Raw genomic sequence first — 13,971 nt, 5'->3', positions numbered from 1 at the left:
CAATCTCCTTGCTAGTTTTACCCCCTTGTGTGAAACGAGGCTCATCTGATTAGTTTCCATCTATTCGCATGACAACTGGCTCACCTCATCCATGTTTTTCCCCATTGTGGGACTAATAAAGGACCTCTTATCTTATCTTAAGCCTCCGGCTTAGACAGACAAAAAGTGCAGCTCTCACTGGGTCTGATGTCCACATTAGAAATACCTAGAAATTCCCTCAGGACTTAAACCTTCCGAGTCCTTATATGAGATATCAGACTTCATCTCCTCATAAACCAATCAAATACATAAATAAAGGTTTAATTAAGAAATGCTCCTGAGTAGCAAGCTTAAGGGGCTTGGGGATTGGTGACTGAAAAATAAAATATATATATATATATATATATAGATATATATATATCAACACTTTTGTCACAAGAGACAATCCATAAGCTTCACCTTTCCAAAGCACAATAAAGGGATATGTATTTAATATCTGAAAGCTTACATAAATGTCACCAGCCACATGGCACCTTTGTGATGGAAAAAAAAAAACTCAATTATAAAGACAATAATAATTAAAAAAAAGTGTCTTTTAATCGTATTTCTCAATTTTTGGTGCTGCTGCCACTACTTCATGGGCCTCGGACATTTGTGATTCTATTCTAAACAGTCGCTTGATTTGGATCGTGCTGGAACGTCTGCATGAAAGTATTCACAGCCACGCGTGCAAATGCAAAACAACCCACGGACTGGAACTTACAAAGGATTTTAAAAAAATAGTAAACATCAAACACTCGATATCATTGTTGGTGTCATTTTATTGAATGCATTATTATATTTATTGTTATTCTTAAAATGGATTTCTTAATTTGTTCAAATGTTCTGCAGATTGATCAAAGAAGTTGTTAGGTTACACTTCTGGAAAGACCAAGCTTTGTTAAAACTCTTTCACTGCGAGCCGAGATAAAATGAACAAAAAAAAATGCACTTTTTGGCTTCTATACCCGTCAATGAGAGTGAGTGAGTTCATAAAAAAATAAAATAAAATAAAATCTATCTTTAAATTGTATATGTTCTCACCAATGTTTTCCAAAAACGAGAACTTCATTTGACATTGTTTAAGGAAGTCCCCCCTCTGCGGAGTGTACACAGGTTCACTTTGTCTCTGCCCTGGAGCCGGCTGGCCTCACAGAAGGTGGGCCAGTTAGTTCTGTTTCAAAGTAGCTCAGGCAGGCAAACACACTCATTAAACACAATTCTTCCTCTCCTCTCGTCATTATGCCCCCCCCCTCCTGCCCCCCTTTCTTTCCTCTCATCCCTTTCTCTCTGTGTTTCTCCTCTTCCTCATTTCACAGACTAAAAAGCCTTTCTGCGCCTTCGTCCGGAGTCCGGAGGTAGATCACTTTAATTCTGCTTCACAGATCTTTTTCAAAAAGACCCAAGACCCGGGGACCTCAGAACCAGTGACCGTTGGATGAACTCGGGCCGGCCAGCCGGGTCCTGGACGCTTGTAAACATGGCCATCGTCTCACACGCTCTTAATGCCCCCCAAAGCATGTTGGGTTTGCCCCCCCCCTCCAAAGGCATTCGAATTGGAATTGGAGTGTTTGCCACCACTTGTTGGCTGTCACTTTGCACGTCGGGGCCGCTTAATGATTTAAAGGTACATGGCCAGCATAGAAGTCTTTAAGTAGTTTATGGCGGGAGTGCATATTGCAAAGACACACAGTGGCTTGTTTTTTTTGTTTTTTTTTATTTTTTTAAATGGGTTTTCACTAAGTTAATTTCTTTGCGTAGTAAAGGAGAAGAAATCCGTCTGTGTCATTCTTGTAAGATTGTCTTCATGGGAACTGCGTCAAATATGCGTTGTTTATAATTGGATCTTGCCAGTATTTACTATTTGACACCAGCTCGTTATCGCAAACTGGCCGTGCATTCCAAGTCTATAAAGTGGTGGCAGAAAGATGAAATGCGTGGCTTTTATTTTTCCAATTCTTTCCTTAAAGGCCAGGTGGCGGGATTTGTGGTGAGAATGTCGTTGAGTGCCTGTGATTTGGGGATAAAACCCATTCCAATAGAAACGTTATGATGATGACCTTTGCTTAGAAGACGAACTGTACGGGGGTGGGGGGGGGGGACGCTGACTGACATTATAACCGCACTTACGCTTCAATTCATTCATGTGCTTTGGACATTACTGGATTTACAGTTCTGCCTTTAAATTGAGAAGGCCCGCCTTGAATTTTTTTAAATTTTTTACTGCTTTTATTGTTCAGGGTCATGAGGAGCCAAAGCCTATCGCAGCAAACTTTGGGCAAAAGGCGAAATAAACTTTGAATCGGTCACCAGTCAGTCGCAGGTGGTGACATCGAAGCAGACAACGATTGACTTCCGTCAACATCACTGAATGACAATCGAACATCCGCTACCTGCACACATTTCAGCCCAGTAAATCACGATGCCATCACTGTCTTCAACCTCGAATACTCTCCCCCATATATTGGGCATTTCTTCCATTTTGGGGGCATTAAAACTCCCATTAATAGAAGAACAACACCCCGGCATCCTAGTTGGAATTTATACAGTTGCTGCGTTTTTTTTTTTCTAGCTTGGAAATGTTTCAGGACGTCGCTGACAGACCACTGGCCTCTGCTTGAATTGGAATGAGAGAAGCTCGCTGCTGTTGTGTCGTGTGCCTGAATTAATATTAAACCAAAGAGTTTATTGTCACGTTAACTGACTGGATGCCAATGAACATTTTAACTCATTTTAGAACCGAGAGAAAGGGAGAGAGAGAGGAAACCTGATATTTTAAAATTCAAGTTGTATATATTTTTTATGCCTACAAAGAAATTGGTAAAGATTTGGAGTTTGGTAGGGTCTGATGAATGTTTTTTTTTATGACTTTGTATCTCATAATCCGAGTCCTTGACATACTTGTTTTTGTTTTGTGTTTGCCAAAATGTTGAAAATGTGGTTTTATGTTGAAAACTTGACATACTGAAGCTTCTGTGATGCTTGAGGACTGTTGTAAACATAATTATATTATTAGGAAAAAGTTAATTTATTGAAGTTATTGATTTTCACTCAACATAGCAAAGTTCAAAAGTTATATGACATCGGAGAAGTTACATGGCTGAAATAAACAATGAAATTAAAAATTGTAGAAAAAAAATGGATGGTTTGTTGTTTAGGTCTGGATTAAAACAAATATAGAGAATCTGGATTTTTTACTTGAAAGATCTTTGAGACATTTGCAAACCGTAGTTGCTGTTGTTGTTGTTATGTCAACATTTGTGTAATTTCTGTTGTGTGTGTGTGCATTTGTATTTGTTACTTTTGGCTGTTAGGATCTTATTGTCCTTGTCCTGTCCAATCAGAAATATGGTGACATGATCGAGGGGCAGCTCGCCAGGCCTGTGAAGACAACGTTTAAATCTGATTGGTTAAAAAAAAAAAAGGCCAAATGTTTTATATCCTTTTAAGTTACATTGGCCATCGCTACAGATTCTGAAGGACCAGAGCAAATTCGAGGCTGAAATCTGATTGCAAAATTTAAGAAAAATAAAATTAAAAAAAATAAAATTTTTAGAGCGCTTATTTAACCTGCCATGCATGTTTTTGGAATGTGGAGGGAAACCAGAGTACCCTGAAGAAACCCACGCAGATACAAGGAGAACATGCAAACTCCACGCAGGAAGGCCGGAGCCGCAATCGAAACCACGACCTCCGCATTGGGAGGTTTTTGTGCGAACCAGTCGCCCCACCGTACCGCCCTGAAGACAACTGCAGTCAGGCCAATCTCGATTCGCAAAAAACGAAGTCAAACCAGCCGCCACTCTCATTTTCAATACTGTGCATTACGGTAATGTGCCGAAAGCGCTTGTTGATGGCCACCTTCAAAATAAAAGCTATCAAACTCAAGTATGCACGTCAGTGGTTTTGATTGAAAACAATGTGATTAAACTTGTCTTTTCACCCAGGGGGAATGCAAACTGACTCAGAATTGCACCAAGAAATTTTATGAATTGCGATAGAAAGAGAAATGAATGTTAACTGTGCACCAATGGCTGACATTACAACAAATTAAAAAAAAAAAAAAAATCAAAATTAAGTTTTCGTTACCCCGCATCCAGACCGATACTGGGGCAAACTAGGCCACCCCTGGTATCCAACCAAGGTACTTTCATCAAAATCTGATGTGGCATTTCAAAATAAAAGGAAGAAAAAATATCGAAATTTGACCAGTACACCCAAATTTGAAAATTCATTAAAAATAAAGTTTTTACTATCCCGCAACCAGACCGGTACTGGGGCAAACTAGGCCACCCCAGGTATCCAACCAAGGTACTTTCATCAAAATCCAATGAGGCATTTGAAAATAAAATAAAAAAAATATCAAAATTTGACCTGTACACACAAATTCAAAAATTCATTAAAAATAAAGTTTTTGTTATCCCGCAACCAGACCGGTACTGGGGCAAACTAGGCCACCCCTGGTATCCAACCAAGGTACTTTCATGAAAATCTGATGACCCTAACCCTAATCCTAACCCCAAACCCTAACCCTAGCCCTAACCCTAACCCTAACCCTAACCCTAACCCTAACCCTAACCTTAACCCCTAACCCTAACCCCTAACCCTAACATCTTCTGCGTTTTATTTTGAAATGGCACATCAGAGTTTGATGAAAGTACCTTGGTTGCATACCTGGGGTGGCGAAGTGTGCCTCAGTATCGGTTTGGTTGCGGGATAACAAAAACATTATTTTTAATGAATTTTTTAAATCAGGTGTACTGGTCAAATTTCGATATTTTATTTTTAAATCAAAACCACTGACGTGCATACTTGAGTTTGATAGCTTTTATTTTGAAGGTGGCCATCAACAAGCGCTTTCGGCACATTACCGTAATGCACCGTGTTTACAGTATTGAAAATAAGAGTGGCGGCTGGCTTGACTTTGTTTTTTGCGAGTGGAGGCTGGCCTGACTGCAGTTAAAGACACAATGTCAGTTGTTCTTAGAAATCAAAGGGAAGATGGAGGGAGCGCGTGTGTGGAAGTTAAGTGGGGTTAGACTGACTTCTTGTGGTCATTAAGTAAAACTACATGATTGCAAAATGCACGTCTCTTGCATTCATTCACAACTAATGAGACAAAGCAAAAGAGAAAAGTATTTTTCTTTCAATACGTTCACCAAATTTGGTTTGGAACGTTCAATGAAAACACAATCCAGCTATTAATGTTCACTTGCGGGAATCCAAAACATTTTACAATTACGTATGGCGGATTAAATTTGAGTGTTGATCTGGAATAAATGCATTTGACCCAAACAGCACAACATTGAGAAATATCTACCCATCTATTATGTTAGCTTCTTGTCCTCACGATAATTATAATGAAATAAGGACGCATTAATAATTGTTCATAAACATGTTTATTCATGTTAACATTGCAAACATGAACACGGCAACACTTGCTATAAATTGCATTTATTGGCCATTGAATTATTAGAATTAGAATTTGGAATTAGAAATCCCTTTATTGTCATTGTACTCAAGTGTGCAACGAGATTAGAGATTTATTATTATTATTATATAGAATTATGGACGTGTAATTCAAAAATCATCCAGCAGGACTGTTAGAGTGAATAATGGTATACTGTCAATTCTGTTTAGTAGAATATGTAACAGAGGACTTGCATCTGACGCCTTGTTGAGTGACTAACAGATCTCGATGAAGGCAGAGGATGCATATGCAGTACTTGCTTGTCCTGTGTATGTAAAGTATCTAAGAGTATTACTCTCACTGGCTGTAAAAGCGGCATCCGTGCAGCACACCTGGTTATAGCAGGTTAAAGGCTTATGTGGATTTGCAGTTTGTGCTCACGACTTTCTCACCACATTCCCAAATAGCTCATCAAACGACACGAGGCCGATGATGTAACGGCAAGTCACCAAGCGACTTCTGCTCACACTTTTTTTTTGTAGCAGCGCCTGTCAAGCAGACGATGGCGAACGCTCTGGCTCTTCACTTTTGTTTTCTCTTCAATTCCAGTGGAAAGAAATGATTAGTACAAATTGTATCCGCACTCCTCATCTTATTGTTTTGAGAAAAGACATCACAAACCAGGGCCCCGTGAAATCTTCTCAATGTCCTTCATCTGATGTGGTGTGCATGATCCAACCAGGAACATTTCAAACAACTCGATGCTAAGTAATTTACCAAGAACACATCAATATGTTTCCGTGGCAGCGAGTCTGTTGAAGAGAATACTTGAGCTGCAATCGTAGTTGAGATACTTTGTTTCTGGTCTACCTGAGAAAGCTGTGGCATAACAAAGTTAAAATCATCAACAAGTAGCCGAGTGTGTGCAGTGTGTCGGCGGCGTTTGTGAAGTTGCAGTCGCTGCTGTAGCAGCAGTGAACTCTGTAGCTTTGACTGTTAGCTTGGCTGCAGAAGGACTTGTAGGAGCACGACTTCATCACCCCACCTGCCAACAGACAAATTGGATGATGTCAAATGTCACGTGGTGTTTATTGGCCCACAAACAGAAAGTCAGCAATACGGCAGTATTCGTTTAAAAAGGAGAATTAGGAATTAGAATAAGGAGAGCGTTGATGAGCAGGATCGTGAAAGTTTTGCCAGTTATGATGATCGGCCACACCCATTTTTGATGCATTGGGGAGGGCGAGGATTAAAAATAATATGAATAATCACATCAACCACACTACAGGATAATTGGTAAATATAATCTTGTAGAGACAAAAGTGAATTTGATCAGATTTAAGGAATTAATGGACGCGGAAATGATACAATAGGCCATTTGTGCGTACCCCGTTTGAAGCGATAATGTGCAAAAAAAAGGATATAGTTTTACCCCTCTCATCCACACCAAAAACACAAAATTTATTAAACCCCAATTACTTTACTTGTTTGAACAAAACACAATTCAAGCGTAACATGTATTTAAAAAATGTACAGCACATCCAAGTGGTGTACTGTTCTGGAAATAGTTTATCGAAAAATAAGCACAAGATGAAATTCTCGAAAATAATTTCCAGTTGATTACATTTTGTTGAAACTTTTCACGTGTGTACGTCGCCATGTTTTAGGTGTGAGGAATGCTTTAACGGTGGGAAAGAGTGTGTAATTATATATCTTTGACTTGGTTTTTTTTTGTCTCACAAAAAACAAGCATTTGAACAAGGTTTTGGAGACTTTTTCTATGATTCATGGCAAAAATGATACATTTTGAAGTCACTCTACCGTAGAGAAGTCATATTTAAAAAGAAAAAAAATCGCTTCATTTTTTTATAGCTGTAATTGAAATTTCTCGACTCCTGCCGATGTGAATTCAGTTTGGACTAGGCACTCCATTTGGAAAAACAAATCTCGAAATATGTAATAAGAATACATATGCAAATCCAAATATGTTTTTTGAAAGCTGAAACACAGTCAGTGTTGGACTCACTGTTCTGGCCCTCCACCACAGCACAGGCGTCAGAGTAGCTGGGACACGTTCGGGAGCCTTGACGGTTGCAGTCTTCATTATTGGAGCCCATACAGGTGTAACATTGGAGCGCCGCACCTGAGGAAAACACAAACAGAAGTGAGGAGATGTCCGAAGGTACGTGAAACATTCATACAACAGAATATAAGTCGTGCAACTTTGAATTTCGACCAGATCGTTATTTATATATTTAGAATTCTTGTGACATTTTTGTTTGGCAAGATTTTTCTTACAGTACACATCTTAAAACGGGAGCCTTGATCGGTTGAGGTTGGGAAACACGGCTCTATGACTGCCGAATGCCAACGCGTAGCAAAGAAAAAACAGGATACTCCAGGTCATATTTGAAGGAGTATATCTTGCGCCCAGGGAGTGTTTTAAGTGTGAAGATGAGTCACTCGTCGTGTAGTGCGGATGTTATACTTGGCATATGCATGCCCCATGCTGACTCCAATCAATCCCCTAAACACAAGTTCTCTGCACACACGATAAAAGCATTAGTTTGCAGTCCTATTAAGGGATTAGATTCTGGGATGGCATGCCAGTTGACAGACAAGACCGAAACTGAAACAAAATGAGAAAATCTGACTGTGCTTTTATTATATATAGTCTATTGTTAGTTATTATTAACCCCTTAAATCTCAAATAGAAATTGTATACGGTGAAGGGCATCTTGGACTTTTTCATGATCCTGAGAGATTAAAGAAAATAAAATCAGATTAATCGCAAAATGGAAAAAAAAAGAAAGAAAAAGCGTGTTGAAAAAAATCATTATAGCTAAATCAACAAGAAGATTCAACAACAACCTCAAGGGTGGAAAGAATAACGCATGATAGATTGTAATAAATTCTTCTTACCATTTGATGACAGCAGGACCACACAAAGCAAGATCAATAAACAGGACAGCACAGCTCTCATGGTGCGACTTGTCCTGATCTCAAGATGAAAAGCAGCTTGTTTGTCCCCCAAAGAATCCACCCCCAACACCGATTTACGAAACTTAATCTGATCTGTCAGACAAGCTAATATTGTCTTGGGCAGATTAGCAGACCCTCAATATGGGCCCCTATGTCGTAACGGTCCGAGTTACAATATCTCCTCAAACGGACAACGTAGTGCAGCAAGAGTTGCATCGTGCTGCTCGCTCATTTTTCCTCGAAAGCCGTCCTCACGCACCCTTCCTCGGTGTGTGAGGTAGCGACTTTATCATTCTCTCAACTGTGGCTCACCACTAAAGAGAGGAAAATCCAAGACCTTGCAGATCAGGGGTGCTCATTACGTCGATTGCGATCGGTAGATCGCATGACATTAAAAAAATAGACGTCAGCCTATCATTATCCGTCATGTGATTGATACAGGGCACCCAGTCAGATGACACCTGATTTTTTTTGTGACACATAGGTCACCACGCATGCGCAAACAACAGTGCTAAGTGCAGCACAACAAGCGAGCGAGTCGGTTACCTCCAATTTTTAAGCCCTCGTTTTATTATATATATATATATATATATACACATATATATATACATTTTTATATTAGGTAGATTATTTTGCCTTGGTCATTTTAATAATAATAATAATATTCCCTTTATTAGTCCCACAATGGGGAAATTCGAGATTCGAACCCAGGCCTCCTGGGGAGACTGGGTTCTGAACACGGCGCCTTAGGGTCTAAGGCGCCGCGTTCAGGACCCAGTCTCCCCAGGAGGCCTGGGTGCGAATCTCGAATTTCCCCATTGTGGGACTAATAAAGGCATTATTATTATTATTTATAAGTAGCTTGCATGCTGAAAAAGTGTGAGCACCCCTGCTGTACATTGTTGACAAGCAGACACACCCAATATTGTACTGTATAGAAAATGTAGGTTCTACTACTGCATACAAACAACATCCATGCAAAGAAAAATGTTTCGTTTTCATCAATTTAATAATAATTGTGTCTATTGCAAATACATGATTTTTCTGTCCAAAGACACCATGCATAAATTTACTCTTTATATGGTATTACAATGCCTAATTGCACTAACCTCCAACCGACCTGTTTTTGCATTAGGAAAAGACTAACAACATTACAAAAAAATAAAAAATACTAAATATATGCATTAACTGCGCTTTATATACAATACAAACATCAAATCAACTAATCGCTTCTCAGACTAACAAGAATTTCCAAGGAGGCCTGTAATGTTTTCATAACCCTTGTTAACCCCAAACAATGTGAAAAATTCCCAAAACAGTTGCACTTGCACAGGACCCTTTATGTACATCCAGTCAAACCGAATGATTGTTACATTAACCTGGGACCTCCCAGCTAACTCCCGTTATGTGATATTGATCCCGTTTATGGATTGCTGTTGGTCGATGTCTCGGTGTGCTTTGGCTGCAGTGCTGCCCAGGGATCCTCCAACATGGATGGACTAAAGTACCTCTCGATCGCACCAGAAGACTCTCGCTGGAAAAAAAACAACAAAAAAAGTAGGTCAACACTTTAATCACCCACATTTTTGCTGGATTTCTGCATTTAATGCTCATGAATTTTAATTTTAATTTAGGACAGTACAAAAGGCCAGAGCTGGGCAGTCCGTCCCGGGGGGCGGAACGGTCTGGCCCTCCGGATGCCCATTTTTTGGGATCTTTTTTTTTTTTTTTCAATGGGTCGGATGGGTACAATTTTAATGAATAAGGTTGGAGGGTCGAGGACAGAACCGTACCGAGATAGTGCCCCAGGGGGGGGGGGGCACATGTCAACATTCATAGTACGTGGGGGAGGTGTATGAAAGTGGTAAGTGAAGGTGTTGGGCAGCCCTGCCTTATATAAATACAGTACAAAAAAAGTTTAATGTTTTCTCAAGCAGAAATGGCTCCCAAGCCGATTTACTTTTTCGTTAAAAACACTTATTAGTGCGTGTTTTACGCTAGGATTCCTATATGTATGGAGTTATGAGAGGCTCTTCGCTGTTTGCATTGACTATACCGAGTATATAATCTTCATTTCGGAAATATGCATGTAACGCTTCCACTAGACTTCTAGGCAGTCGCGTGACAAGCGTGCGGGCATTTCCACAGTAAATACTGAAAATACTGCAAAAAACGCCGCGGAAACTCGATTTATTTAAGACAGGAGGGCTTAGCGAGAGGCAACGTAAGATGGTCGCCGGTGGCTTCACTTCTCGTCTCTACAGTAAAGCCACCCGGAAAAAGGTGGCTCGTCTCCTACAATTTTGAAGTTAATCAACTGTTTTTTGTTCTTTGGACGCTGGCAACCGTTTAATATCTTACCTGCACAGGTGGACTGAAGTTCATTGGCCTCCCGAAACTGTTCCCCCTTCTTTGCTTCTCCCCGAAACTGATGCCACCGCTGCCGTACATAGCCGGAGACCCACCGAAGCCCCGTCTTCCACCACCGGACCTTCCTGGCGAACCTCCCCGGTGCCCACGGTTAAAACCAGGGGAATACGTCGAAGAATTGGGCGAGTAAGCGTGGTAGCCCCTGGCAGGAGGACCACCGCGGTATCCGGCGCCTCTGTAGGGTGTGCGACTCCAACCGGAAGGCGGAGAAGGAAACGTTTCATTCCACTGAGATCTGGCCGGAGTTTGATCCATTTCGGTTTAAATTTGACTCAAAACGCTTGAGATATGCGACCACAATAAAACGGAACGGAAATGAACCGGAACCGGAAATCAAGTGTTCTGATTTTATTACTGCAGCGCTACCTAGCGGTCATTCCGCTCTCAGCTATTTTTCCTCTTGTATGGCTTTCAGGATCACATGGCGTAATATAAAATAAAATATGAATAGATTTACAAATACACAATAATTTTTCAACGGTCAAGTGAGCCAGGCTATTCAGGGATGAGGTTTAAATAAATAGACTGGAGACATGCAGTATCCTTTGAAGTGGGATCATCATATAATTTCAACTTCGATAGGTAGATGTGTGAATTGTGCGACACAAGGAAATAACCTCCGGCTTATATTGCCATCTTTTATTGCACTTTGTAAGCAGACGCTGTACAGCAGCTGTGCAGACATGTTACTCATCAGTGTGACACAACAACCCAAGCAGGACTGGGCACATCTGAGTACAGTTTGGTTTATATCAAAATAAAATAAGAAAAATTAAGTCCCATGGTCTCATAAAGAAGGCTATGACAATTATCTACAAAGTACAAGGTTACATGAGGAAAGCACAATACTGTACCTATGAATTAAAAGTTCAGACAAATTAATAATCATCCGCGTTTTATACAGCGGGCGCGTAAAAACGTTTCTTCCATAATTAACATGTTCTACGAAACGGAGAAGATTTCTTCTTTTCTTGCATGCGATAAGCTACCGTGAATATTTTTCTTCTCTTAGCATTGAATGGTTCTATAAAATGGGCTGTTGCTCCTTTCTTTTTTTTTTAGGAGGAGGCATTCAGAGGAGTGGGTAAACAGTCGTCTCCCTCAGTGGCTGTCATGGCAACATTAACAACGATAAATCCCACAAGCAATCCTCATCAACATACGCTCGCACACACACACGCACACTGATATAAAAATGAATGACATGGTTGCAGTTTCTAAAACTTTAAACTAGACCCCTGATACAGTACAATACAGTGACACATCAAAAATATACAGCGTGATTAAAAGTAAGCCATCTGTGCGCATTGTGTATACACAAGGTCAGTAGAAAATTTACTGTAAGACCAGTGTCTTTCCTAGTTTTTTTTTTTTTTTTCTTCTCCCACTCAACTCCTTTCATGTGTGAACCGGACTAGTTGCTGAAGCAGAACGGCGTGTGCGAGCTAACATTTGCCCATCTTGGCTATTAGCTCATCGCAAATCTTCGTCAGCTCCTCAATCTCTTTGTTCTGGAAAACAAATTCTGAAGTGAGAATACAAGACAATCCACAAATATTTGATATTTGAAACGTCTACACTTGGGATGTACTTAAAAAAAATCATTTTATGAGTTATATGCAGGGGTCAACGTTTTTACATCTATAAAATGTACTGAAAAATGTCGCCATCTGAGGTAACTAATTGAAATAAATGAAACTTAGAAATGTCATCCTTGGACAATGTTGGCCATTATGTCCCGTTACATTTGACTTCATTAACACCCACTGAAGGAACGAAATAGAATTACTGGCTGGTCAGACGAAGTGCTTATCCAACTGACCTTTTGCTCCAATGTGCGCTCCAGAGAGTCCACTTTCATCTGCTCCTTCCTCAGACTGGCTTGGTGGGCAGCCTGCTCCTGCTTGGACTTGGCCCTCACCTGAGCTATTTCTGCATTGGCCCTGCAAACACACAAGGCAACTTTGTAGAAGATGTCCGAGGGAAGGAAATCCCCAAGTTTGGAAATAATTCACGAAAAATATTCATTGTGTGTTTACGCAACTTTAATCACGACAACTTACTATGTTGTTTTGCTACTTTGGGCAAGACAAGCATGAAAACATAAAACCATGCAGGCTGTTTTTTTAGAAGGGTTATCTTAAATTCAAAATGACAAACATGCATAGGATTTACTTGTCTAGCTTCTCCTCTGCGTGAATCTTCAGAGCTTGGTAGCGCTGTTCCTCTTTTCGGACTCTGGACAGATACTCTTGAGCACACTTCTTTAAAACGTCTTCATTCTACACAGAGTGACACATGCGATCATTTATTCATATTCATCTTGGTTTTCAAGCTATTTTGTCACTGACAAAGTCTGTATGGTATATTTAAAAAAAAAAAAAAAAGTTACCTTGCGGAAGCCCTCAAGCACATCTTTCATCTTCTCATAGCGTCGAAAGAGGTCAGCCAGAGATTTTTCCACAGAGTTGAGGTCGGTTAAGGCCTGGTCTTTTTCTATGATCAGCTGTTGAATGGTGTGGTGGGACAGAGACTTCTCTTTCTGGTCATCTTCTAACATGCACACATACATACAGTGTATTTGCGTTTGAGTCCAACAAAATATATAAAAAAAAAAAAAAGTAAACGGACACACATTTGAAAAAATTTTGATACGGTTCATTTACATTTAAATAGGAGATTATGTCAACTGAAAACAAAGACAGAATGAAAAATGGGATTATCACAATAGAAACGGAGAGCTGGGATACTTTTAGTGTAAAGATCACCCTTTAAAGGCCAAAGAACCATTTGTGGTCACGTTTGAACACAATCAAGATGAAATACGTCAAAACATTTCATCAGAAATAATCTTTTCACATTAGCTCAGTTCCGCCAATCACACATTATATAATACAGCAATTCTTGAAAATACTGGAGTCAGGAAACTGTCCAAGCATGGTACACATTTCTTGATGTGTACTCTGATTCTTGTAATGTTTCTTTTTTTGGGGGGGGCTAGAGTTCAGTTCAGAATCAAAGCCTTTCCCAAAACTCCACCCCTTCTTCCTTTATTGTCGCCAGTGGAATGGCAACCTGCAAAATCTTTTAATTTTGCAATCATGTACATGACCCAAGTAAACCAAAGTCCG

The 13,971-nt window shown here is 40.0% G+C and overlaps 3 protein-coding genes across 6 annotated transcripts in view; all 3 read right to left on the bottom strand.

Annotated features, from left to right (window-relative positions):
• Positions 1-5,421: 5,421 nt before the first annotated feature.
• On the bottom strand, positions 5,422-8,851 carry ly6pge (lymphocyte antigen 6 family member pge). Its single transcript, XM_088305197.1, has 3 exons — positions 8,351-8,851; positions 7,455-7,571; positions 5,422-6,473 (listed from the first exon to the last, which is right to left on the bottom strand). The coding sequence occupies exons 1-3, from the start codon at positions 8,409-8,411 to the stop codon at positions 6,295-6,297; spliced, it is 357 nt and encodes a 118-aa protein (XP_088161323.1). The 5' UTR covers positions 8,412-8,851; the 3' UTR covers positions 5,422-6,294.
• Positions 8,852-9,400: 549 nt separating this feature from the next.
• On the bottom strand, positions 9,401-11,193 carry mplkip (M-phase specific PLK1 interacting protein). The gene is made up of 2 exons (XM_088305064.1): positions 10,772-11,193; positions 9,401-9,944 (listed from the first exon to the last, which is right to left on the bottom strand). The coding sequence occupies exons 1-2, from the start codon at positions 11,093-11,095 to the stop codon at positions 9,834-9,836; spliced, it is 435 nt and encodes a 144-aa protein (XP_088161190.1). The 5' UTR covers positions 11,096-11,193; the 3' UTR covers positions 9,401-9,833.
• A 271-nt stretch (positions 11,194-11,464) lies between these two features.
• Positions 11,465-13,971, bottom strand: part of tacc2 (transforming, acidic coiled-coil containing protein 2) — a 39,732-nt gene continuing 37,225 nt past the window's right edge. For all 4 annotated transcript variants that reach the window (XM_088304256.1, XM_088304253.1, XM_088304254.1 and 1 more), the window contains 4 exons: positions 13,233-13,393; positions 13,016-13,122; positions 12,663-12,783; positions 11,465-12,351 (listed from right to left, as the gene is read on the bottom strand). In XM_088304256.1, the coding sequence (XP_088160382.1) occupies positions 12,286-12,351; positions 12,663-12,783; positions 13,016-13,122; positions 13,233-13,393 (455 nt within the window). In that variant the 3' untranslated portion in view covers positions 11,465-12,285. The remainder of the gene's footprint in view (positions 12,352-12,662; positions 12,784-13,015; positions 13,123-13,232; positions 13,394-13,971) is intronic.

Source organism: Idiotropiscis lumnitzeri, chromosome 9 (assembly GCF_059441095.1).
Source record: "Idiotropiscis lumnitzeri isolate Australia: NSW breed Sydney's pygmy pipehorse chromosome 9, RoL_Ilum_1.0, whole genome shotgun sequence".
Lineage (NCBI taxonomy): Eukaryota > Metazoa > Chordata > Actinopteri > Syngnathiformes > Syngnathidae > Idiotropiscis > Idiotropiscis lumnitzeri.
Note: the sequence above shows the minus strand (reverse complement) of the source record. Positions and strands in the feature narration are given on the sequence as shown.

What these genes read in the sequence shown, in the direction of transcription:
- ly6pge (XM_088305197.1), bottom strand. Translation starts at nt 8,411, where the DNA reads ATGAGAGCTGTGCTGTCCTGTTTATTGATCTTGCTTTGTGTGGTCCTG. An exon ending in GGTCCTGCTGTCATCAAATG is followed by an intron (nt 7,572 to 8,350) that starts GTAAGAAGAATT and finishes TGTTTTCCTCAG; the next exon opens with GTGCGGCGCTCCAATGTTAC. An exon ending in TGTGGTGGAGGGCCAGAACA is followed by an intron (nt 6,474 to 7,454) that starts GTGAGTCCAACA and finishes GTCTGTTGGCAG; the next exon opens with GTGGGGTGATGAAGTCGTGC.
- mplkip (XM_088305064.1), bottom strand. Translation starts at nt 11,095, where the DNA reads ATGGATCAAACTCCGGCCAGATCTCAGTGGAATGAAACGTTTCCTTCT. An exon ending in ACTTCAGTCCACCTGTGCAG is followed by an intron (nt 9,945 to 10,771) that starts GTAAGATATTAA and finishes TTTTTTTTCCAG; the next exon opens with CGAGAGTCTTCTGGTGCGAT.